Source organism: Globicephala melas, chromosome 4 (genome assembly GCF_963455315.2).
Source record: "Globicephala melas chromosome 4, mGloMel1.2, whole genome shotgun sequence".
In the NCBI taxonomy this organism is placed as follows: domain Eukaryota; kingdom Metazoa; phylum Chordata; class Mammalia; order Artiodactyla; family Delphinidae; genus Globicephala; species Globicephala melas.
The window spans coordinates 128575511-128600535 of NC_083317.1; the positions used below are offsets into that span (position 1 = coordinate 128575511).

Sequence of the window (25025 nt, forward strand, 5' to 3'; positions counted from 1 at the left end):
TATATATTTAGCCTATGATAAAGGTCAGTGGGGAAAGGATCGGGCCTATTCAATAGGTGATAGCCCTACATAACATGCACCCAAAATAACTACTAGGTGGATTACATATAAATGTTAAAAATTAAAAGTTTATAAGAAAATAAAAGGATATTTTTATGTCCTGGAGTAGGGAAGTCCTCAAGGAAAGAAGCCACAATGTAAAAAATTGATTATATATATATACTTACACAGATTTATACATCAGCCAGCACTCTGAACAAAATTTAAAAAACAGTGACAGATTGTGGGAAAATATTTTTAATGATACATAGCAAATCCTACAAATCAGTAACAAAGGTAAATAAATCCCGTAGAAAAGTGAGCAAATGAAAAGCCACTTTTCAGAAGAGGAAAATTTAAAAAGCAGTAAACACATGAAAAGAGGCATAACTTAATTAATAATTAATATAATACAGATTGAAACGAGACATTTATCACTGCCAAATAGACTGGCATGAATTAAAATGATAGATAATACCAGTGATTGCTAAAGATGTGGCAAGAAAAGGTCCCTTGTGAAAGCAATTGCTCTTACCTTCTTGGAATATAATTTTGCAGTACATTTCAAAATTTAAGGTATACATTCCTTTTAAACCAGTACTTTTGCTACTTAGGTATCTACATAGATACATGCAGGTGTGCACAAAAACGTATATGTGAAAAATGTTGTACTGCAACAGTCTGTGTAATATTGCAAAATTGGAAATAGTCTAAATGTCCATCAACAGAGGAATGGTTAAAATAAACTGATACTCTGAAGTAGCTAAACGATTTTTAAGACAAAATATTAAGTGACAAATAGCAAGTTTCAGGATAAAATATATCGTACAGTACCATTTATGTAAAAGTTAAAACTTTATATATGTAATATATTAATGTGTCTAAATTAGTCACTTTATATATTAATGTGTCTAAATTAGTCACATTTCAGACTTTAACCTTGATTATCTTTGGAGAGAAGAATGATATATAATGGGAAAGAGAAAAGAGAACTTTTACTTCGATATTCGTACAGTGAAATATATTCTTTGTAATTTACTTTAAATGTAAATTTTAAAGTTTAAGGCTATTGTGTACAGTTATCTGTGAAAACATTTTAAAGTTTAAGAATTTATTAACAATTATCTATGTATAAATTTGAAAATCTCTGGAAGAACTGCTGTTTCTAGTCATGGCAGAGTAAGTAGTTTAAGCTGGTCTATTGCTAAAGAAACCTAAAATGGTAGACAACATAATTAATAGAAGATAAGAGCTATTTCAGTGAAATGGTGTGATTAAAGTGTATTGAGAGATTGGGAGATGAGGAAGAAAACAAATGTAAACAATACTCAGGATCTTTGTGTAAAGAGAATGAGAAAAACGTGTTGGTAACTGGCAGAGGAGATGGAATTAAGAAGTTAGGGTTGTTTGCTTGATTTTTAAGGTGCATGCATCTAACAGAGAGGGAATAGTTAATGGATTCAGGAGAAAGCAGTAGCTCAGGACCAAACCACTAAGTAGGTAAAGGACAGGGAGATTCAGTACATAAGCAGGGAGTGGCTTTAGATGAAAGCTTGGGTTATCCGTCTTTCATAATAGAAGGGAAGGCAGATAATCTAAGTGTCTGACTTTGATGACAGAATGATGATTGCTTTTATATTCTTTAGTACTCCAGAGTTTTGTTTCTGTTATTTTGATACAATATATGTAATGTCTATGTAATTATAAAACCTCTTCACTCAGTTTAAGAACTTTTTTGTATATTTTGTTTTATTGGGTGGGAAAAATCACCCCCTGTATCTTAATGGTCTTCTTTTACATAATGTTCTTGTCAAAAAACAAAGTTCTGAACCCTGTATTTCATATATTACCATTCCTGTGAAAACAACAAAAAGAATACATAGATGTTTATGAATACGTAGTATATTTTTGTAAACATATTTCCTTTTCCCAACCCAAAATGTGTTCCTTTTTGGTAAAAAATTCGGTTTGCATTTAATCACACAACTAGCATGAAAATGAGGTCAAGAAATAGTAGATGACTTGGAGAACAGGAACAGTGTGGCTACTGTTAGTACAAGGAGGGAAATATGTGTTTTACCATATGGCTTTTAAATATTTTTAAATTATATTACTTATTCTAACAATAAATAAATATTTCTTAACTATAGGTTTTTTCCTCTTTTTTTTTCTTTCTACCAGTTGTTTAATGAACTTGTTCAAGAGCAAGGTCCCAACCTAGATAGGACATCTGCCCATGTAAGTGGCATTAAAGAATTGGCACGTCGCTTTGCCCTTACATTCGGATTGGACCAGATCAAGACACGAGAAGCAGTTGCCACGCTTCACAAGTGAGTGAGCTAAATAAACACTCTGTTATATACAGTCTGGTTTACTGGAATTTACCAGAAACAACTATTATATGACCAATTTTTAAAGTGACAAATTTTAGAATTTTCAAGTTATGAGAACTTTAGAGGTTGTCTAATCTAGTGATTCTCAACCAGGAGGGTATTTTTAATTTGAAAAATAGTTACTTCACACATTTTTTCATCTTATAAAGTATAGAAAGGAAAGTTTAACAGGATGTTCTTATCTGGTCTATTGGTGAGGAAGTGTTGTGGGAGACATCTGTTTAAAAGCACTGTGCAACTTCATTTCATAATGGAAACCTCATTTCATAATGGAAAACTGAATGACAAAAAATTTTAAGTATCTTACAAAAACTCAGACACCTGCTTGGTACCATGACCAGCTCTAAGAACCAAATTTTCTAACAATCTCAGTATCTTTCCAGGGTATTCTGTTATCTCTAAAAGCTACACAGGAATTTAGCTTTGTGGGTGTTTAGCTATTTCTTATTATTTTTCCCAATATAAGTTGTGAAATACATGTTCACAATATAAGTTGTTTTCCACTGTAAATAATAAAATTAAATATTATTATGCAACTGTGTCATACAAATTAACATTATTTTACCATTTGAATTTGTCAGATTTTACTACCTTCAGTGATGATTTTGCTGCCTTCCCAACTATTTTTGAAATTCTAGCCCATTGAAGAACTATACTAGCTATTTGGAAGAATAAGACAATATTTTCTTTTATTTCAGGGATGGCATAGAATTTGCCTTTAAATACCAAAATCAGAAAGGACAAGAATATCCGCCTCCTAATCTGGCTTTCCTAGAAGTACTAAGTGAATTTTCATCTAAACTTCTTCGACAAGACAAAAAGACTGTGTAAGTTGCATGTTGCAGGACAAGTGGCTTTTATCATGACACCATTATAATTTTAAATGTTTAATTTTTGAGAAAAATCATCTAGATATAATTACTCTTGGTAACTTAGGCTCTGATTGGTTGTTTTAGGGCAGCGGTCCCCAACCTTTTTGGCACCAGGGACCAGTTTCGTGGAAGACAGTTTTTCTATGGATGGGGGGTGGGGGTGGGGAATGGTTCAGGTGGTAATGTGAGCTGTGGGGAGCGGCAGATGAAGCTTTGCTTGCTCACCCGCCGCACACCTCCTGCTGTGCGGCCTGGTTCCTAACAGACTCTGGGGGTTGGGGACCCCTATTTTAGGGGACTATAATTTTCTTTCAAACTTTTGTATAGTTTTTCTTTGATTGTTTACCTTTCAGTACCCTAGAATTTGCAAGTGGAAATGATTTCTTATTCTCTAATTCAAAGATCTATGAACACTGGCTTAACTATTGTGGAACACTTTCTTCTTTCCTTTTATATTAATTATATTTTAGTTTTATTTTGTTTTTGACTGGTTTCAAGAAGATTGAAGGTCCATTTCGCTTATAGTTTTCTTTAGGATGCTGTTCAAGTCTTCTATTTTCTTTTGTTCATTTGTTCTATCCATTACTGTAAGTGGGGTATTAAAGTCTCTAACTATTTTTACTGAATTGTTATTTCTCCTTTCAGTTCTCAGTTTTCACTTCATGTGTATTTTGGGGCTCTGTTGTTAGTTGTATATATGTTTATAATTGTTACGTCTTCCTGGTGGATTGACTCTTACTTATCACTATAAAATGTTCTCCTCTGTCCCTAGTAATTTTTCTCTTAAAGTCTATTTTGTCTGATACTAGTGTAACCACTCCAGCTCTATTTTAGTTACTATTTGCATGGTATAGCTTTCTTTCCATCCTTTCACTTTCTGTCTTTTTTGCCTTTGAATCTAAAGTGTGTTTCTTATAGACAGCATATACAGGCATACCTCAGAGATATTGCAGGTTCACTTCCAGACCACCACAAGAAAGTAAATATTGTAATAGGTAAAGCAAGTCACCGAATTTTTTGGTGTCTCAGTGCATAGAAAAGTTATATTTACACTCCACTGTAGTCTGTTAAGTGTGCAATGGCATGATGTCTTAGAAACAGTGTCCATACCTTAATTAAAAAATACTTTATTGCTTAAAAATGCTAACCATCATCTTGACAATGCAGAGTTACTGCAAACCTTCAATTTGTATAAAATGTAGTATCTGCAAAGCACAGTAAAGCAAAGCACAATAAAATGAGGCATGCCTGTAGTTAGATCATGTTTTTTCTTTTGAAACAATCTCTGCCATAATAATTTCTATTTTTTATATGTCTGTGCCTTTGTTTTTCCCTTTTTATTGCCTTCTTTTATATTAAATGGCTATTTTCTAGTGTAACATTTTAATTCCTTCAGAGATCTTTAATTATATTTTTTAGTTATTTTCATAGTTGTGGGTATGAAATACCATCTGCTATCATTTCCTTACTCTAATACATCTTTGCTGTCACACACTTTTTTTGTGTACATTGTCAAATACACATTTCTATGTTATTGTTCCAGTGACAGAGCAATGCATAGTTTTATACAATTGCTTTTTAAAATCAGTGAAAAGGACAAAAGATAAGTATATATGCAATTATATTGTCCTTTATGACTACCTGGTAATTACCTTCAGCACTCTGTTTTTTCCTGTAAATTCAGATTACTCTCTGATTTGTTTTTAGCCTGAAGAAATTCCTTTAGTATTTCTTGTAAAGCAAGTAAGCCAGCAACAAATTCTCTAAGCTTTTGTTCACCTGAGAGTGTTTTTGTTTCATCTTTAGCTTTGAAATACAGTTTTCTAGATACAAGATTTTGGGTTGATAGCGTTTTACTTTCAGCACATTGACTATGTTATCCTGCTTCCTTCTGGCCTTTACTGTGTCTGATGAGAAGTCAGCTTTTAAACTTATTGGGAGTTCCCTTGTGTGTAATGAGTTACTTTTCTCTTACTATGGATACTTTTCAAGATTTTTAATCTTTGGCATTCATCATTTTCACTGCGATACATCTGGTTGTGGGTCTCTTTGCAGCTATCCTGCTTGGACTTTGTTGAGCTTTGAAACTGTGTAGATCCGTGTTTTTCATCGAATTTGGAAGTGATTAGCCATATTTCTTCACATTTATTTCTACACCTTTCTTCTCCTGGTACTCCCATTATACATGTCAGTGTACTTAATGAATCCCACATTTCTCTCAGGCACTGTTCATTTTTCTTCATTTTTTCTTTCTCTCTGCTCTTCAGATTACATAATCTCTATTGATATGTGTTCAAGATAACTGATTTCTCTTCTGCCAGCTCAGATCTGTTGAGCACCTTTAGTGACTTTTTAATTTCCATTGTTGTACTGCAGAATTTCCATTTGATTCTTTTTTTATATTTCTATCTTCATATTCATGTTCTCTATTTAATGAGAGATAGTGTTATTATACTTTTAATTCTTTAGACATGGTTTTCTTTAGTTCTTTGAACATATGTATAATAATTGCTTTGCAGTTGTGGGCCAAGTTTCTATTGCTTGGGGTTTTTTTCCTACATATGGATTACATTTCCCTGTTTCTTTGTCTCATAATTTTTTGTTGCAAACTGACCATTTTAGATAATATATTGCATATGTGATACATTGTAAAATAATAATTTAGCTACTCTTGATATTCATTCTTTATCCTCCTAGAGATAGTTGTTGTTGATTGCTTGGTCATTTATTTGGAGTAACAGACTCTGTGAGGTCTGTTCTCTTGCAGTATGCAGCCTCTGCTGTCCCTACTCAGATCTTTTTTTCCCTTGTTTTTTTATTATTTAGCCTGTGTCAGCCCCTTATTAATCAAAGGTTGTGCTTAAACCTCCTTAGCAAGTTAGATTTTTACTGTTGGATGTGGGTGTGGCTTTTGAAAGCTGCTATCACAGTTCAGGTTGTTTACTTTGCCCCATGGTCAGCCAGGGGACCGGCAGCTTAGAAGGTCCCTCACTGATTGCTCCTGAGAAGGGCAGTCTTGGGCCATGTACAGTCTTCCAGACTAACAGGAAAACATGTGATTTAATTTATCTATGTTATTTATTTTAACTTTAATTTTTTAGAGCAGTTTTAGGTTCATAGCAAACATGAGGAGAAGGTACAGAGAGTTGCCATCCCATAGACCCCCTGCCTCTACATGTGCATAGCCTCCCCCACTATCAACAACCAACACCAAACAGGTTGTTTTGCTGGGGAGAGGGTATGCCAAGCTTCTCACGCCACCATTCTAGAAATCCTGCCCTGGTTTGAACACTTTAAAAGAAAATTCAATAACCTTTTTGAGCCAGACTTCTGATTTTTTTTTTAAACATTAGTATTTAAAAACAAAGAAAGGAGTAAAGGAAGAAATACACATACACCCTTAGTAATACATTTGCTTGTTTAAAAGTATTCCTGAGGGGCTTCCTTGGTGGCGCAGTGGTTGGGAGTCCGCCTGCCGATGCAGAGGACACGGGTTCGTGCCCCGGTCCGGGAGGATCCCACATGCCGCGGAGCGGCTGGGCCCGTGAGCCATGGCCACTGAGCCTGCGCGTCTGGAGCCTGTGCTCCGCAGCGGGAGAGGCCACAACAGTAAGCGGCCCGTGTACCGCAAAAAAAAAAAAAAAAAAAAAAGTATTCCAGGAATTTGTGAAGCAAAACCTTAAATTCTCAATCCCTCTCTTTCTAAAGGTAACCACTGTTAATAGTTTAATGTGTGTCCTTAAGGATTCTTCAGAACCTTCAGAGAGAGAGAGAGCCTCAGGTTATGAAAAAAAAATTAAATAAGTGATGCATGAACTGCTTCCATAAAAATGACTGCTTCTTTTGTGTTTCTAGTCACTCATACCTAGAAAAATTCCTAACGGAACAGATGATGGAAAGGAGGGAGGATGTATGGCTTCCACTCATCTCCTATAGAAATTCATTAGTCACTGGAGGTGAAGATGATAGAATGTCCGTGAACAGTGGAAGTAGCAGCAGCAAAACCTCCTCAGTAAGGAATAAGAAAGGACGACCTCCACTTCACAAAAAACGAGTAGAAGGTAAGTGTGCCTTTATACTATGAGGCAAATAGTGTGCCTGATAGTATCAAGAAAAATAAAGTGGTAAATAATCCGTTGAAGCAAGATAATACTGTTAAGCACATTATTTCCTTGTATGTTTCATATACACTGAGAGGTTCAGCCACAAAGATTGTAACAGACAAAACTGGACAGAAGCGGGTCAAGGAAAAAGAGCTTGAAAAAGCATTGAACACAGAGGAAGATAGGCACAGAGAAAAAGAGGAGACAGGAAGGTTTATAAAACTGATCCCCTTACCGTAGATCTCTAATACGTTAAAATTTAAAATAAGACAGTCATAATGTTATTCTATCAAAATGCATCCTAATATAGGAGAGATTTTGGTAAATTGAGGATGGAACTCTGCAGCACAATGAATATACCAGAACAACTTTCCATTTCCACCACTTGGTTGGATAATTTATTTTTGTATATTAAATTAGTGATGGCCAGATCTGGTTTTTTAACCCTCATAGGCTATGGGGAACAGGGAGTTGAACTGTCATGAAAATGCGATCAATAATAGATATTCCTATATCCAAAAAGACTAAAGATTGCTTTATTAAACAAAGCATTAGTCTTAAACTAAGAAAACTCAAAGTAAAAATGCTTATTTCCCCAAATAATCTTGCTCCATCTCCATGCTTCTCCTAATAGAATCTCTCCAAAGCAAGAGAGGACAGTGATCTGCATCACGCTCTGTTGCCCCTGTTCACAACCTTCTGTTTACCTCTGCTGCTAAAAAATAGTGACTCATCAAAGACTTTGCTGAGATCTGCAGCAAAATTAATTAGAATTTAAGTCTAATGTTTCTTTCATCATTGGGGAGGCAGTATTAACTATTGATGAAGAGCACAAACTCTTAAATTCAGAGTTCTAGAATTCAGACCTGGCTTTCTCGTTTTTCAGCTGTGTAACCTTTGAGCATGTTACTGAACCTCTCTAAGCCTCAATCACTGATCAGATGAAGGATGATCTGAGTATCTGTCCTGTTAGCTATTGTGAATATTAAATTAGATACTTCCCCCAAAAAACTTAGCGCACACACAGTGATTACTTAGCAAAGTGCTTGGCACATAGGCAGCATTTGATAAATGTTAGCTGCTGTTGTCATCATATAGTAATGCCCCTTTTCTTGCATCAGTCAGTAGATTAGGCTGAATGTATATTTTGAAGAGAATAAAAGATTTGAAAATATTTACAGACTTGATAGTAAAGTTTAAGATTACCTTTCAAGTTTCAGTTTTGGGGCTTAAAATCTTTTTGGCCCAGAAAATGAAAATACAGAACCCTGTCGTTATAGTATAAGATCCTGAACTGTTCTCTAAAGAATGATGCCAGTCATTTCCTTTCGGAAATGTCTTCTAGAGCAGGGTGCCCTTTTTATCAGGGCACCCCACATCTATTCCTCTATCTGTATTTTTTTTCTGCTCACAGCTTTTCTTAGATGTAATGGTCATCTTAGCCAGAGTTCATCAAATCCTTGCTATACCAAGAATGTGTTTTACGTGCATTACATCACTTAATCATTTATTTGACTAATATTTGTAAAGCACTTAGGTCAGTCCCTGGCACATAATAAATGCTGTATAGATGTTTTATAAATCAATTCTGAGTTCAACAGTATTATCCAGGTTTTACACAGAAGAAACCAAAGGCTTAGAGAATTTAGGTAACCATTTATCTATACATTAATGGAGCAGTTAGTATTATCGTCCTCAGGACGGAGAAGCATATACGGACCCGATAACCTAATTTGGTAATCATTAAATTGCAAAAAAGAAAACTTGCTCCGTATCAGTTTCAAATTTACCAAGTAACTAAGGTAAGTTACATGTCCAGAACCCTTAAGCAACAGAGTTTCATCTGTTTGGAATGAAGATGAGAGAGCTTTGCAAGAAGTGTTTTCATTGAGGAATCTTGAGGGTTAGGAGGATCTCTTCAAGAAGAGTGAGTTCTTCCTGAAGTTACTCTTTTACCAAGCACCTTCCTAAGAACTGTACTAGATGCTGGAGATTGGGTATTAATTCCCAGTGAAGAAAGGGAGACAGAGAAGCAGGCAATTTCAGTTCAGCGTGGTGAGTGCTCTGATGGGCCAAAAACGTTCTTTGGAAACATACAGGGAGTGACCAAACTCGTAATGAATCAGGGAAAATTTTTCTGGAAAGGATGACATGTAGTAGCTGAAAGATGGTTTACCAGGTTAAGAACCTAAATAAGACCATTCCTATGATCATAAAATTTTAAGTGCAGCAGAGAATAAAAGTTTTGAATTAAATGTTGAATGAAAAGTGGTATGAAGAAAAGATGTAACATATCTTTGCTGAAGAGATTCAGTAGTGAGCTTCAGATCAGTGGAATGACCTTAACCAGACAATAGGTAGGTATTTCCAGGAACAGAAAAGCCTATCCAGAACATACATGTGTCTGACAAAATTTTAGAAACTGGAGAATACACTGAGAGAGAGAGAATGCTTGATGGCAAAGGAGGAGCCTCACATGCACATGTCTCTGAGACTTATTGGGGGAGGAAAAACAATGGGATTCATACTACATTTTGTGATTAAAATTCTTCAGAAGGAAACACATAGCAGTAATACTATTTTTTAAGTCTTCCCACATCAAGAAAATGCAGTTGACCTAGAACAGTGGGGTGAGGGGGAGCATTAGGGGCACCAGCCACCTATGGAGTTGAAAATCTGTATCTAACTTTACAGTCCATGTACTTGATTCTGTATCCGTGGATTCAGCCAACTGTGGATCGTGTAGTACTGGAGTACATACTTATTTTTAAAAATCTGCGTTTAAGTGGACCCATGCTGTTCAAACCGTATTGTTCAAAGGTCAACTGTAATTTAGAATTTTGTAGGTAGAACTTCATGTAGCATTTTATCAGGATTTAGATATGCAAATAATGCTATAAATAGTAATTTAATCTGTTCAAATCTTTATAAATGATCTTTAGAAGAAGGAAAAAATAGTGCCTGGTCTCTTGAAGAAACTTAAATCTAATTACAGAGATAACATATACACATGACAGATCACCTGCCAATGCAGGACAGTGTATAATTGAGCCCTAAGTGAGCGAGAATGATTTTGTTTCCTCTGGAAGCTAAAAAAGAATGGTAAGTTGGGGGCTGAGTGGGGTGATCAGAGAAGACTTCTCTAAAGAGGTAGAAGTTAGAGGCATGAAATCAGTGAGTCCCTCAATCCAGCCCCGCAAGTATAACCTGGCCAAAGAGTTACTTCTCTGGTGACCAGTGCCTAATTGTGTAACAGGATTTGCTGATTTCTCAGTAAAGGCCAGCCAGATTTTAAGTGCTGTTGCCTGGCGCCCCTCTAAGACCCAGTAAATAGGCCTTTTATTGCTTGAGCAAAAGGAAGGTTAGAGGGGTCTCTCTGGCTGGCCACATTCTTCCCCTTCTGTAGGGATGGAGGGACTTGGAAGAGATGATAATGTAGGATAGCTAACATTTGATGTTTACATACATTACCTTATTTAAGCCTTACAACTCAATGAGGTCAGTTACCAATATCCCCTTTTGTATATGAGCAGACTGAATTTTGGAAATTTAATAGCTTATACAAAGTCACACAAGTGAGTGGTGTAACTGGAATTCAAACCTAGGCAGTCTACTCCAGAGCCATGCTCTTTAAATCTATGCTATAACTTCTACCAGAGTTCATTCCACCCATGACACTCTGTGACCCTCATTAACTGGAATTTTACAGATGAAAGTCTGGATAATACGTGGCTGAACAGGACTGACACCATGATTCAGACTCCTGGCCCCCTGCCGGCACCACAGCTCACTTCCACTGTTCTGCGAGAGAATAGCCGGCCCATGGGAGAGCAGATTCAGGAGCCTGAGTCTGAACATGGTTCTGAACCTGACTTTTTACACAAGTAAGTAGTAAAAAAATTGTTTTCTTGGCATAAAACCTGCAACTGTTAAAGTAAGAAAAATTATTTCATCTGAGCGTATTGTTTTCTCAGTTAATGAGAAAACAAAACCAGAGTTTAAATAACTTATATTAGAAGATGTATAATAAGTCTGCAAACACTTGTGGATCTCAGTTCCTCAAAGTCTAGAGACCTATAGATGCATGGTATCTTACTAAGTGCTGATTTCATTTGGAGTTTGCAGATTCATTGGGCAGGTCTGTTTCTTCTCAGAGATTTGCCGAGAACACGTGCAGGTTTACTTCCTTGGCGAGAGAGCCTAGAAGAGTCTCTGCTAAGGTTGTTCCTAGTCTGAACACCAAATAGACTATTACTTTTATCAGCCATTTAATTAATAGTACTTTGTCTTGGTTTATATTTTAAACTTGAACTGTTCATAGATTAAGAATTGTTAAAGCAGTGATAAATTCTGAGAATAGTGGTCCTTTCTGTAGGATAATCAAGCTCTTACCTTTTTTTTACTGCACTAGCGATTAAACTGTTTTCTAGTACCACGGCTCTGAAAATCTTGGAAAAGGCAGGGTGATGGCATGACTTTTGCTTTGAAAACCTTAACTTTTTATTTGTTATTTTCCATTCAACTTTGAAAGTCTGTAAGCTCCTCACTTGTGTTTCTGTTCATATTAGAGTAATGCTGTGAATTACTCTGATGGATAAGAGAGAATTCTCACTAGAACTCAACAAATTTAGCAGATTGAAAATAGAAAGGGGCAGTGTTACAAGAATTCAGATCCTGGGTTTTCATAAGGAATCTTTGCTCTGAGGATCTGCCTTCTTCAAAGCTGAAAGGATCATCTTTGTCAGCCACTGCATAACTGGGCCATCTTAGAGGGTAGTTTGCCTTATGACCAGCACTCCCACTCCATTTCCTACTGGGGGAGGGGGGGTATCCTCCGTATTGGAGCCTTGCTTCCCTGACCTTACCATGTCAGTCCCTCCTGGCTGTGGTCTGTCGTCTTTTTCCTGCTACAGATTTATAGGTTGAATCAAGGTGGCAGCCTAACATGATATAAAGACAGCTGCTTCGAGAGAACTTTATGCGGCAGATTTTAGCTACCAAAAATCGTTCAAGTTTGCATCCCAAGAGTCATGTTGATTTTATGCAAGTGTCCACGTGCCAGTTAAGGATAGAGTACAGGTGATTTGGCTCAGCATGTACCTGAGTCCAAACTTCCTCAGAAGGACTGAGAAAAAATGTGATCTACCCTCCCTTGTTCAGCTCTGGAGAGCTCTGAGCAACGAAGCCAGCATCATTCCTGTCCCTTCGGGGACTGAGTGTGCAGCTAGGAACACTTGTAAGTAGGGCAGCAGCTGGATACAGAAGTGTGAGAAGCGCTCTTGTTTAGCAGGGATTTGGGGAAAGAAGCTGATAATTTAAGCACCTGTTGGGGAGGAAAAAGTTTTCCTCAACCTTCTTAGGGCCCCTGGCTGGGTCTAAAGATTTAACTGACAAAGACAGATTAACAGGAGAAAAGCATACAAATTTTATTAAATTTTTACATGTACATGGGAGCCTTCACAAGAGAATGAAGACCTAAAGAAGTGACCAGAGCAGGAAGCTTTTAAGCCCTTTAGACAAAATTGTGAAGAAATGACAAGACAAACGAGTTTGGACTGGGGTAGTCCAACTAGGGCTAGGTAGTCCTCATCTTAACTAGGAAGATAAGCATTCGTTTAACAGGATTTGTTTGCACGTTCCTCTGCTGCCATCTCTGGGCTGATAAGAGTCTGTCTCCAGTAAAAGGAGAATTTATTTCCTGCCTGTAGGCAGAAAAGGGGGAACTTTTTCTGTGTTTTACTACTTCTTAATTGCCTTCAGCTCAGAACAGTTTTTATCTCAAGCATATTTTGGGGTGACATATTCTGATTGCCTTCACACCTAACAACTAGCCTCCACAGCCAGCTTCTCTTGGAGACTTAGGGATCTCCAGTTTACTGCCATTTCTGCAAAGACAGGTCCTTTGATAATGATCTCAACCTTGACCCTGGAATAAATCCAGCTAACTCCCCTTACATGGGGATTAGGCCAACCAACTATGGCTGTTTTAGCATGGGACTGATGACCTAAATTCCTCATCTGCTGCCACAAAATGAATAATAGTACCCTCTCTTAGTCCTCAGATGCAGATCTCTTGGTTAGGCCAGCCGAAATTAGAAGACTTAAATCGGAAGGACAGAACAGGAATGAACTACATGAAAGTGAGAACTGGAGTAAGGCATGCCGTGTAAGTGTTACATCAAGTGTCACAAGAACATGATCACTGTGTGATGGTCATTTTGTGTAACGACTTGGGTTTCTCTGATGTTTGGTCTTAGAAGAGGAGTTAAAATCATAATTTAGGATATGCTGTGCAGCGTAGGATAGGAATGGAGGACATGGGTGCTTGAGGCTTTCAGCATTTAAATCCTAGTGTGCAACTTGCCAGCCGTGTGGCCTTGGATAAGCTCTAAAACCTCTGTGCCTCTGGTTCCTCATTTGTAAATTTGGGATAATAATGGCACCAATCACTTAAGAGTTCTGTGGGAATTGATACATAGCTAGCTAGTAATATTGTTACTGCATTTAAATTATACTTCCTTCTGATGAGTTGAGATGAAATCTTGAGTTAACCAAATGAATGATTCTTAATTCCCTTAGAGTTCAATATCATAATTTGTGCAGTCTACTGGTTGTAATTGGAAGGTGTGCTTTCATTGGTTAAAAGACGCAGTGTAAGAGCCAGAACTCCAGGTTCTATCAGTCTGAACAGCTTTCTAACTATGCTTTTTCTGTATCAGTCGGGGTCTAATGGAGGAAGATGCTGAGCCCATCTTTGAAGATGTAATGATGTCGTCCCGGAGTCAGTTAGAAGATATGAATGAAGAATTTGAAGATACTATGGTTATTGACCTGGTAAGGAAGTTCAATACATTTTTCTTCTGTTAAAATATGTGAAGGTGTTGGTGTAAGATGATGCTCTTGTTTTCAGAACCCCGTGAGAGGAAGAGGAGGAGGAGGTAACATTGACCAACAGTGGGCAGGGCCCGTGTAGCGCTTGTAGCACTTGTGGGCATTTGGATAAGCTTATGTTTTTCAAGCCTGTTTTCAAAGCAGTCAGATTTTCAATTCTGGCAATAACAGGAACTGGCTCCTTATTACCTTCATGAAAAACAGCTTACACTAGATCTTTCAGTATAGCATGTTCATCTGGCCTCTTGTACTTTAAATTGGAGTCTGTGTACACTGCATTCCAACATAGCAACCAAATGCAGAATATGGACCTTATTTGTTCAATGTGAAGAGACATGTTTAAAATAAGGAAATCTGAATATGGACTAAGTGTAGGTGATACTAAGAAATTTTCTTTGTCAGAAATAGTAATACATGGTAGTTATGTTTTTTAAAAGTTTTTATCTGTTAAGAGATACATACTGAAGTAGTCATACGTGAAATGACATGGAGAAGAAAAAAACAGGAATTCAATGGAACAAGATTGGCCAAATGTTTGAAAATTGTTTAAGCTGGGTGATGGGTGTATGGGAGTTCATCATACTGCTTTCTCTATGTACTAATTTGCTAGACTGCCATAACAAATACCATTGACTGGGTGGCTTCAACAGAAATGTATTTTCTCACAGTTCTGGAGGCTAGATGTCAAATAGCAAGGTGTCAGCAAGTTTGATTTCATTCTGAGGCCTCTCTCCTTGACTTGTAGGTGGCCATCTTCTCCCTTTGTCTTCACCTGATCTTTCCTCTGTGCGTGTCTCCTCTTCTTATAAGAACATGGATCACATTGGATTAGAACCCACCCATACGATCTCCTTTTACTTACCTCTTTAAATGCCCTGTCTCCACATATGGTCACATTCTGTGGTCTAGGGGTTAGGAGTTCAACATATTAATTTGGGGGGACATAATTTACCCCATAGCGTTCTGCTTTGTATGTTCTGAATTTTCCATAATGAAAAGGTTTGGTAAGAAACGTAAATGAGACCATATCCAATCTGTAACCCTCCCTCAACCCACCCATCAGTAGCTGTCCATCTACCTGCTCTGGGGAATTTAATGAAGTTTTGTCACCTAGTGTTTGATCAATCTTATAATTATTCCATGATTTGAGAGGTATGTTCTTTGTTTATAGGCCCAAAAATTATTTATATGCATTTACACATTTATTGTAATTTGAAATTTATTTTTATCTAATTTATAATTTATCTAAGTGATAATTAAAAGCCAAATACTGTTACATTTTTCTTTAATGTATGCTCCTGTAAAAGCCAGATTCTTTTCCTTTCAAATTGACCCTTAACAGTTCTTTATATTTATGATACTATTAGAAATATTAGCTGATTATCACAGTTCATTGTCTTAATGTATCTCAGGAAAAAATTAAGTATCTGGCTTCTCTTTCCAGCCCCCATCAAGAAATCGGCGAGAGAGAGCTGAGCTGAGGCCAGATTTCTTTGATTCTGCAGCTATCATAGAAGATGATTCAGTAAATGTTAAATTATTACTGTTCTTTATTATGGTTTCTGGGTCTTGTTTATGCATGAATTTAATAATTGTGTTTCACTTTTTCTAGGGATTTGGAATGCCTATGTTCTGAAGTCTGAAGAAAATTTACAAATCTGGAACTCTATTATTTAGAGCTAGAGGCCTATATACTGTGATAGCTTGTATGGGGAAAAAAACACTTTTGATGTGATCTGATTTGTTTTTTAATCAAATGATTGAGGTCAATCCCTTTTTGCAGTGACAGAAGAGGAGCATGTAAATTACCCAAGAGAATGTTGGTGAATGTCACCTCAGAAAGACTGACCTGAAAAATCATTTGTGTCCTATTATTGGACTTATCCCAATACAGATGTGTGTGTTTTTCTGGAGGGAGGAAGAAATTTTAAATTTTTAAAACAGCTGTCAAGATAAACACTGTAATACACCTGTTTTATGAAAGCTCAGCATTGAGTAAAAAAAAATATTTTTAACTTTATTTTCCTGTTGTACAATTTAAAAACCGTTTTAACATTTTGCCTTTTTATGTTTTAAAAGCTAACCATTTTTATTAAACCTATGAGTAAAGCAGCTCATCCTAATTGCCGAAGAGTGTTTTGGAGCTCACTGGATTTGGTTGGACCTTGTGGAACACAGAAATATGGAGGAGCAGAATACTGACAAGCTAAGATGAAACTCTGACAGTGCATCTCTGCCAAAAACCATATACCCTCTGTGGACATGGATATGAATTCCCCGATTTTATATACTCTTGAATAAAAAGGTTTATTTTTATTTATAAGGGGGCATAAAATAAGACATGTCCAAGCAGCCATTTTTCCAACAGATGCTGTACACCATTCATTTTATATAGATTAGGGAGATTCAAATACAGTACATTTTCTATTGGTATTTGTTCTGTGCATTTTTAGCAACTTCTACCAGCAAATAAAGTATTCTCAGTAAAACAAAAACGGTTCTCAAGTTATCAGTTTGCTGTTTTTACCACTTAGTTCATGCCCTGCCAAATTCAAGTTACATGGACTTCCATTTTCTTAAAAAGATAATCATGAAGAACTCCTTCGCCATTCAAACGTAATTTTAAGTGTAACATAACCGTGTCTACTTCCCATGCACTTAATACCCTTATGCACTAATTTTGTGAATTAATTAAGTTTACCGATTATAGACGTATGTGCTGCATAGAAGTCTGTGCTTAGAGGGTGAAGGTCTTACGCTTACCTTGAAATACAGCAACATTTCAGTGTTAAATGTGCATATTAAGGATAATTCTTTGGGGGAAAGAAATTATGAATCTTCAGGACAGCCTTTAATGGTTTAGAGTTACATTCTGCTTAGACTTTTTTATGACTTGCTGCTACTGTTATTTTAAAAAGCCCACTTTCTTCCTTTCTGATTTTTAAAGTAAGCCTCAGAACTTCCAAACCAATCCATTTACAGCTGTTTCTGGGCTGGTTTTTAAAGTAAAGTAGCTGCAACAGAGTGATGAGGCTTTCCCTTTTTACCAAAAAACAAAAGCATTTAAAAAAAAAAAAAATCTGTGCACCCAGTGACTATGTGGGAAAGCAAAATGGATTATTTTATTCATCCTTTTAGTAAACAGACAAAACAAACTTTTCTCAACATTTGTACAGTTCTGAAAAAAACTTGGTCACCAAAAATGTTTTATCTGCTAATTGAGCAATTCCTGGGCTCCAGTTGGGGCTGGGGTCTCGCTTTCCTCCAGAAATGTGAGTTTCACTGGAAGTGAAGGGGCGGGGATGATTGGACTGTCCACCACGCCAGCCCTGCCCGCCTGTGGTTCTGGCCAGGGAGCAGGCTGGGAAGTGCCCTGGCACCTGCACAGATTGATCCTTGGCTTGACAGTTTCACGTGGAAAACAAACAGATGCTGACTTAGAATTGTGGACTACCGTGCAACAGAAAAGGCGTAATATCGACTCCAATGGGTTTCCAGTTCAGTTTGAAGTCAATCGAATTTTTGTATTTTCAGTGTCTCCTTGATTGGTTTTGCTAGTAATTCTGTAAATTGTACATTTGCAATATGAGGTTTTTTTCCTTTTGTACAATTTGAAACTGATGCTTCACCTTTCCTTTAATAAACTATTCAAAATCAGGCTTGTGGTAGTCATCCTATTGTTCCTACTAGGTAAAGCTTTAAAGGGGTGATTTCTTGTCCTGTCGACAGAATGATGAAGCTTTCCCTTTTTACCAAAAACTGAGAGTTCGCTCTTTCAGATCATTTGTTAAATGATGGCAAAATTCCTGTATCAAATGAGGCTTTACTTTTTTAAGCAAGCAGAATCTTAGGACTAGCTCATCAGTTTTCTTTCATTCTTTGTATTTCCTTGGAGAGAGTGAGAGACTAGCTAGGCCAAGTGGTCTGTGATTCAAGAGGAAGCCTCTCGTGGGCTGCGTTTTGGAAGAGGCATTCAGGGATTATCAACTGGTCTGAAGCCTGGGTCCTTCCCCCACCCGAGATCCAGACCCAGCACTTCTGCACGGTTGCCCCCATAGCAGTGCCCTGTAAAGATCACTTGTGTTCTACATGGCTGCTGAAGTGAGGGTTTCTCTTGACACTGCTGCCAGGTGTCACTCTGAACAAAACTGTATCCTATACTTTATGGGCCTGACTGTGTTCTTTGGGCCGTGTTCATTAGATGGCCTAAGATGGCTGTGCAGAAGAGGCAGGAATGCAGGGGATAAATCGGCAGGTGAGCTCTCCAGGCAGCCCAGGAGGGAATGTGATGAGCACGGATCTCTGTAGCAGCTCATCTTGAAGGTTATGTGTTTATGAGATTAGACCAGGGCTTTACCCATGTGTGACTCTACCTTCGGACAAGCTTGCAAACCTCCCAGATGTGACTTGACTGTGACTCTCCATTGGCCCTGCTCTCAGAAAAGAATCTATCAAACAAGGCGCAGTGTCTTCATGGGAAACAAAGGCTTAGTGCCTGCTCAGGCTCCACATATCAGACCAAACTCAGGTAAGGTTCCATCCATGCCCTCCTAAGTGCCTTGCTCTGTAGGGGTCTACACTGGGCATCACGTCTTGAAGGATAGCTTTCTGCTCCCAAGGACACATAAATGAGGCATTTCTCATCTCCAGGACAGTAGGGACATGGTCAGTACCTACCTACTAAGGCTGCCACATCTGCCCAAATGTGCTGGCTGGATTCCACACAGGCCCCAGACTGAGGCTCCGCCCACTGAGTAGCCACAGCTTCTGCTTGGAATGGTGGAGATCCCATGCTGACAGGGAAGCAAGAGCATGAGGACCTGTAGTTTCACTAAAATATATATAATAAAGCCACAGCTCGCCAGAAATCCTTTGAAACCAGAAGGACTTAAAGTTCACATCTGTCAAACAGGTGGAGTCTGTGTTGATTCAACAACTCCATCAAGGGTGTTAAGTCAGTCTACTGGGTGAGTGTCTTTCACAGGCTTCTCTTACTCTGGGCAAACCACATCTCACGTGCCAGCAAAAAGCATCAGTGCATCCAGAAGCAGAGGATTGGGCTGGGGAGACCAAGACATGGTCAGGAGAGAAGCTGGAAAGACTTTACACAAACAAGCACTGGAAGGCTGCTCGTGGATGTGCGTGCTCCCATTATTCCAGCAACTCAAAAGGATGCCATCATGCATAAGGTAGGAAAGTTTTCCAAATTTAGTAGCTCTTTGGGTTGATACAATCCCAAGTGGAGCAGACCACCACCTTTCTCACTCCAACCCTTTGGGATCAGACAGTACTGCCTGGGTTCAAATCCCAGCTTCACCACTCATTAGCTGTGTGGTTCAGGACAAATCGGTTTACATACTTAGGGCAGGGACAGTTACAGCAGGACACTCATAGAGCCTCCTACCTCCACTACAACTCGCTGTATTATCTGCTCTCGGTCTAAACACATTTGCCAGTGCTCCACTCAGTACACCCAAGTCCTCTCTGGTTACAAGATTCATCATTTTTCTCTGTCCCTTTAAGACGAGACCACAGTTGGGAAAGGCATTCCTAAGAGCAGCTGATGAGAAAACTGACTGCTGCTCTGCAATACACTGAGGCTGGTCTACTTGACAGAGCTTCCAAGATCTTGCAGCTCCGTGTCTCCGCCACCAGCTTGGTTTTCAGATGGGCCAAATCCTAGCTTGACAGACCCCAGAAATTGGATTGGCCAGGCAACTTTAAGCTATTGAGCCACATGCTAACCAACCCGTATGGTTCTTCCTTAGCCAGGAGGCCTCTAAAAGACCAGGAGTCTGCCACCACTCCTTTCCCAGCTCCAGTGGCTTACAGTCTTACTGCTGGTGCCAAAGAGAAGTACAAGGAGCCTCTGGCCAAACATCTCTGCCCCCTAGGAACTAACCACCTAGTTAGGAAGACAAAAATATGTTTCAGGCCATATGTTTGCTTCTAAATTTCATCTACTAAAAGAAACCAGGGCTCTTAGAGAAATCACTGAATCTGCAGCTGGGTGAGGAAAATATAAGATGAACCTGGTACATTACCCTGTGTCAAAAAATAAGGAAGTGCACAAAAAATTATTGTGACATATCAAAAGGACTGAGGAACCAGCTTGAAAGAGCGCCCCTCTGGCTGTATCACGAAATTCTGAGCATCAAAATAAGTAACAAATTTTTAAAGAACTCATCAGTCTCTGTTTTTTCTTGATTGAATGACTGAATATATTCATTCACTAAAACATTTATGAAACACCTACTGTGTACTAAGCCCAGATTTCAGTTATGAATAATAATATATGATTCTCAATAAACTAGTATAATGTGCGTTTGAAAATTTGATAGGGTGATAGCATAGTAAGAAAAATATATTATTTCAGGAAAAAATGTTTAAAAATGAAAAAATAATTTATGCATCTAAATTGATACTAAAAACTTAAAGAAGAGAAAGCTCTTTCTTCTTTCCTTGTGGATATAATGATAGGGTTAGAAATACAGTATTTTACCACCAACATAGAACAGCTGATTGAAGCAAGAATCATAATGGATACTAAAAAGTAGTGGATGAAAGGGTGCTGACAGGCTTAAAGAATGCCTATCAGACTCAATTTCATCAATAATGGAAAAACCTAACGTGTTTCCTAATGTAATACAAGGAAAGAACACTCCTGTGTATTACTCCTACCTGGATCTAAATGTCTGTAAACAATCAGACAAACCCAAATTGAGGGACATTCTACAAAATAATTGGCGAACATGCTTCAACAATGTCAGTGTCATTAAAGACTATGTAAGACAATGAGCCTTGTTTCATATGAAATAAGCATTGACATTTGGGGGGACAAAAGGTCATGATTCTGCAACTTTCAAATAGGTCAGTAAAAATAGTAATTATATATTTATATAAAAGATGAAGCAAATGTAGAAAATGTTAAGAACTGGGTAATCTAGGTGAAGGGTATACACCTCTTGCAACATTTCCACAGGTTAGAAATTTTCCAAAATAAGTTTTTTAAAATGTGAGAACACGTTTCTGGAAAGAAGTTAATATAGGGTAAGAAATTAATATAGGGTGTATGCCTTACTGAGCATCTATTCTGGTAGACACACACACACACACACACACACAATTACAAACATCTTCTTTAATCCTCAACAATTCCTGAAGGAATTGAAAGGATAGGACATATCATTTAACTGTTATATTATTTAAAAGTAAGAAAACCAAAAGCCTAAGCAGACAAGTACTTCACCCTAAAAGCTTATTATCTCACCTTTAGAGAAAAAAAATTAGTTCTTGGGAAAAGAAAGGAAAGCAATACACAGAGGTGTTAAATAAGGGTCAGCGCTAAGTGAATACTATAGTGTTTTCTTTAGTTTTCTTGATTTTTCAGATTTTTACCACAAAAAAATAAGATTTATGCTCAAAAACTGCTGGGATTTTTAATAAAACAATTTTATAGGAAGGCACAAATGAAATCTTTCTGGAATTTAATAAACTTAGCCAAGTTATTACTGGTATTTAGATTCCCAGGTTTCATGACTGAAAAAGGCAGGGATGGGTGCAAATGGCCAGGTAGTAATTACCCTTGGTACATTTACAATGGAATATTTGCATGTTTCCTCCATGGGCGCTGTACCTTCTTGCTGGCCAAGACATCCAGGTCACAGCAGATTCGGGCACGTGTAGAGGAAGGCTGGATGATGTCATCCACAAACCCTGGGGAAGCACAGAAAAGGAAGCAAATCATCTGCAGCCCCAGATGCTGCCACCCACCCAACACCACATGGTGCTCAGCCAGGGCACTATCTCCTGCGGCCAACCGTGTGAGCAGGGCCCAACCTGACACAAGAGGAGCTGGGTCCTGTGAACCTTCCCCTGATCCCAGGAGCCCCCTGTTCCTCTGGCAGGTCCCAAACTTCTGGCCTAGGAACACTCGGCAAGAAAAGGAAAATGTGACCCTCTCCCTACCAAGATGAATTCAACAGGGAATCCAATTAAGAAAGTGCACTTTTCTTTTTTTAAAATCACTACAACAATTCCTCCCATCCTGTACATAAACCCCTCTGCAATGTTACTATGCCACTCCTCCCATCAGGAAATGGATTGTATTTCTTCACCTGGCCTTGTAACTTGCCTTGGCCAACAGAATGTGGCAAAAGTAACACTGCAACTTCCAAACCTAGGCCTCAAGGCACCTTGCAGCTGCCCCACTCTCCCTCTTGCCCTCAGGACACAATGTAAAGCAGTGTGGACTAGCCTCCCTAAGAATAAGAAACCACGTGGAGAGAGAGTCTGACAGCCAGCACCAGCCATGTGAGTGAGGCCATCGTGGACTAGCCCCAGTCAGACCGCCAGATGACACAGCTGCATGACTGATCCCAGGCCCAGCCAGCAGAAGAGCCACCCAGCTCAGCCCAGACCAAACCACTGACCCTCAGAACTATGAGGGAAAACAAAACAAAACAAAAGGTGGTGGTTTTAAGTCACTTTGTTTTGGGTAGATTTTTCACAGCACTAGGGTGACTGGAACAACGCTAAGAGATTCAGCCATTTCAGCAATGTTGTTTTGATTCTGGTGACAAAGCAGCATCTTTAAGTGATGACTGCTCAGGGACAAACCAGCCCTCACTGGTCTCCAGATTAAACTGGAAGGACAAAGGCAGACTTTCTGGAGTGAAATAAGAAGCAAGTGACCCAACAAACGAACGAAGCTGCCCTCCCCACCACAGGCCCTACCTCTCACGGCTGCAGGAAAAGGGTTGGCAAACTTCTCGATGTACTCTGCCTGAGCAGCCTCCACATTCTCGTGCCCTTTGAAGATGATCTCCACAGCGCCCTGTCACGAGAGGAGTTAGTGAACGCCCCTGGAGGCCCCTGGAGACCTGGGCAGGCCTCCCTCAGCTCATCATCATGGGCATGGTTGCCAGTGTCCTGGTAAATCAAAGTGTACCAGAGACAAGTGCCAGGTCCAGGTGCCTGGAGTTGACCTCCGTGACTCCGGGAGCTGGGATGGATGCTCAGCTGTGGCCCCAATGACGAGCAGCCCAGGCTAAGCCAGGTGTTTGCCTCCCCAGATTCTGTCCTCCTCTCTCCAATTGCATTTATCCTTCTCTGAGGCCAAGATATTTGGCCCAGTTTCCACTGTTAAATCCACAGTTCCCTCATTGAGGGACGCAGACTGCTGTTTCCCTTTTTCATGATTCTGAGCCCTGAGCACACAATTCAATGGCCAGAGGTGGAAAGACTGAAATGCAAATGTAGAAAAATGAGGACTGAAAGATGAGCCTTCACGTCAGAACCCTTGAAAGTCAGCTTGGAGAGGCGGGGGCATGGGAGTTACCTGGTTCAGCCACAACAGCTGTTCTGAAGCAGAAAAGGAGTGGGGAGCAGGCTCGGCAACAGGAAGCACCTGCCCTAAGTCAGCAGCTTGGGGCCGGGGGAAACGTCCAGTCCTCCGAAGGCCAGCTCAGCTGACTCAGCCCTCTCCCCTTTACTGACGTCTCAAAACCCACTCTAGGCTCCTCCCACCCGGGCACGGAGACGGCGGCACACGCCTGAAGTGAGGGCAGGAGGCAGGCTTGCCAGGGCCTAGACCCCAACTCCCTGGAGCCCTGGCCCCTCTCCAACATTTCCCAGACGCAGAAGGGAAAGCCAGGGGGCCTCACCTTTGCTCCCATGACTGCAATCTCTGCTGTGGGCCAGGCATAGTTTGTGTCACCACAAAGGTGCTTGGAGCTCATGACATCGTAAGCGCCACCATAGGCCTAGAACAGACCCAAATGCTGAATGTTAGTGCCTGAGTCACCCATGTCACATCCCTGCAAGACCCCAGGAAGCCAAGCAAAATGAGGACAGAAAGCAAGAAGAGCCCTCCTGGGCTGCTAAAGGCCCAGTGTCTGTGAGGCCAGGGAGCCGGAGCACAAGGGCGCAGCCCACAGGCCTTTCACAGTTCATGGTCACGGTCTTTCCCGGCTGCTTTTTCCCACTGCTGCTTTCAGTTCCCAGATGACCAGGGACACCCCTGCAGGGCATGTCTGCCGTGCTGTCCTCCAGAGCTTTTTAAGGGGAGAGAGGCGTAGTCTCCCTCCAGCACTGCTGAACCTCTCGGCCAGACTTCCAGCCACGGCCCTGCCGTGGGAGTGAGTGAGCTCACAGCCTCCAGCGTGAGTTCCTCACCTTCCTGGTGATGACTGTCACTTTGGGCACAGTTGCCTCGGCAAACGCGTAGAGAAGCTTGGCGCCGTGCCGGATGATGCCTCCGTACTCCTGCGCAGTGCCTGGGTCACGAGGAAGAGTTACTGGATACCCACAGAATCCTCAGGAGGTCGGCCTCTGCTCTCAGCTGGGAGGTCTTCCCCCTCCCCAAAGGGCCACCCCTCACACAGCCGCACCATCCAGACACCCAGAATATGGAGACGTCACAAATCCTGAGGGAATTTTGCAAGATCTCCAAATAAAGTGGATGCCTCGCTGGGCAAAACCGCCTCTCCTGGCCCCCACCTCTGTCAATGACTCACCGGGGAGAAAGCCAGGGACATCCACAAACGTGATGAGTGGAATATTGAACGCGTCACAGAATCGGACAAAACGAGCCCCTTTCACGGATGAATTAATGTCCAAGCATCCTAGAAAAAGATCATCCAGGCTGAGCTTCTGGGCAATTCCCAGTCCCACCCACACTGGGAATGTGCCCCCAGCAACCATGCAGAGCTGGTTACTAAGGAGGC

At 39.7% G+C, this 25025-nt stretch overlaps 2 protein-coding genes across 6 annotated transcripts in view; one reads left to right on the forward strand and one right to left on the reverse strand.

Annotated features, from left to right (window-relative positions):
* STAG1 (STAG1 cohesin complex component) overlaps positions 1–17955 on the forward strand; it is a 423041-nt gene extending 405086 nt beyond the window's left edge. Inside the window, exons 27-34 of the mRNA XM_030873418.2 lie at positions 2221–2369; positions 3131–3259; positions 7160–7365; positions 11117–11291; positions 13463–13573; positions 14127–14241; positions 15743–15823; positions 15911–17955. Of these exons, the coding sequence (XP_030729278.1) occupies positions 2221–2369; positions 3131–3259; positions 7160–7365; positions 11117–11291; positions 13463–13573; positions 14127–14241; positions 15743–15823; positions 15911–15934 (990 nt within the window). The 3' untranslated portion in view covers positions 15935–17955. The remainder of the gene's footprint in view (positions 1–2220; positions 2370–3130; positions 3260–7159; positions 7366–11116; positions 11292–13462; positions 13574–14126; positions 14242–15742; positions 15824–15910) is intronic.
* Positions 16590–25025, reverse strand: part of PCCB (propionyl-CoA carboxylase subunit beta) — a 92850-nt gene continuing 84414 nt past the window's right edge. Inside the window, exons 11-16 of one of the 5 annotated variants that reach the window (XM_060298579.1) lie at positions 24816–24923; positions 24475–24575; positions 23964–24062; positions 23035–23134; positions 21935–22014; positions 16590–19091 (exon numbers count right to left, since the gene is read on the reverse strand). In XM_060298579.1, the coding sequence (XP_060154562.1) occupies positions 18972–19091; positions 21935–22014; positions 23035–23134; positions 23964–24062; positions 24475–24575; positions 24816–24923 (608 nt within the window). In that variant the 3' untranslated portion in view covers positions 16590–18971. The other 4 variants (XM_060298582.2, XM_060298580.2, XM_060298581.1 and 1 more) reach the window with 4 other exon arrangements.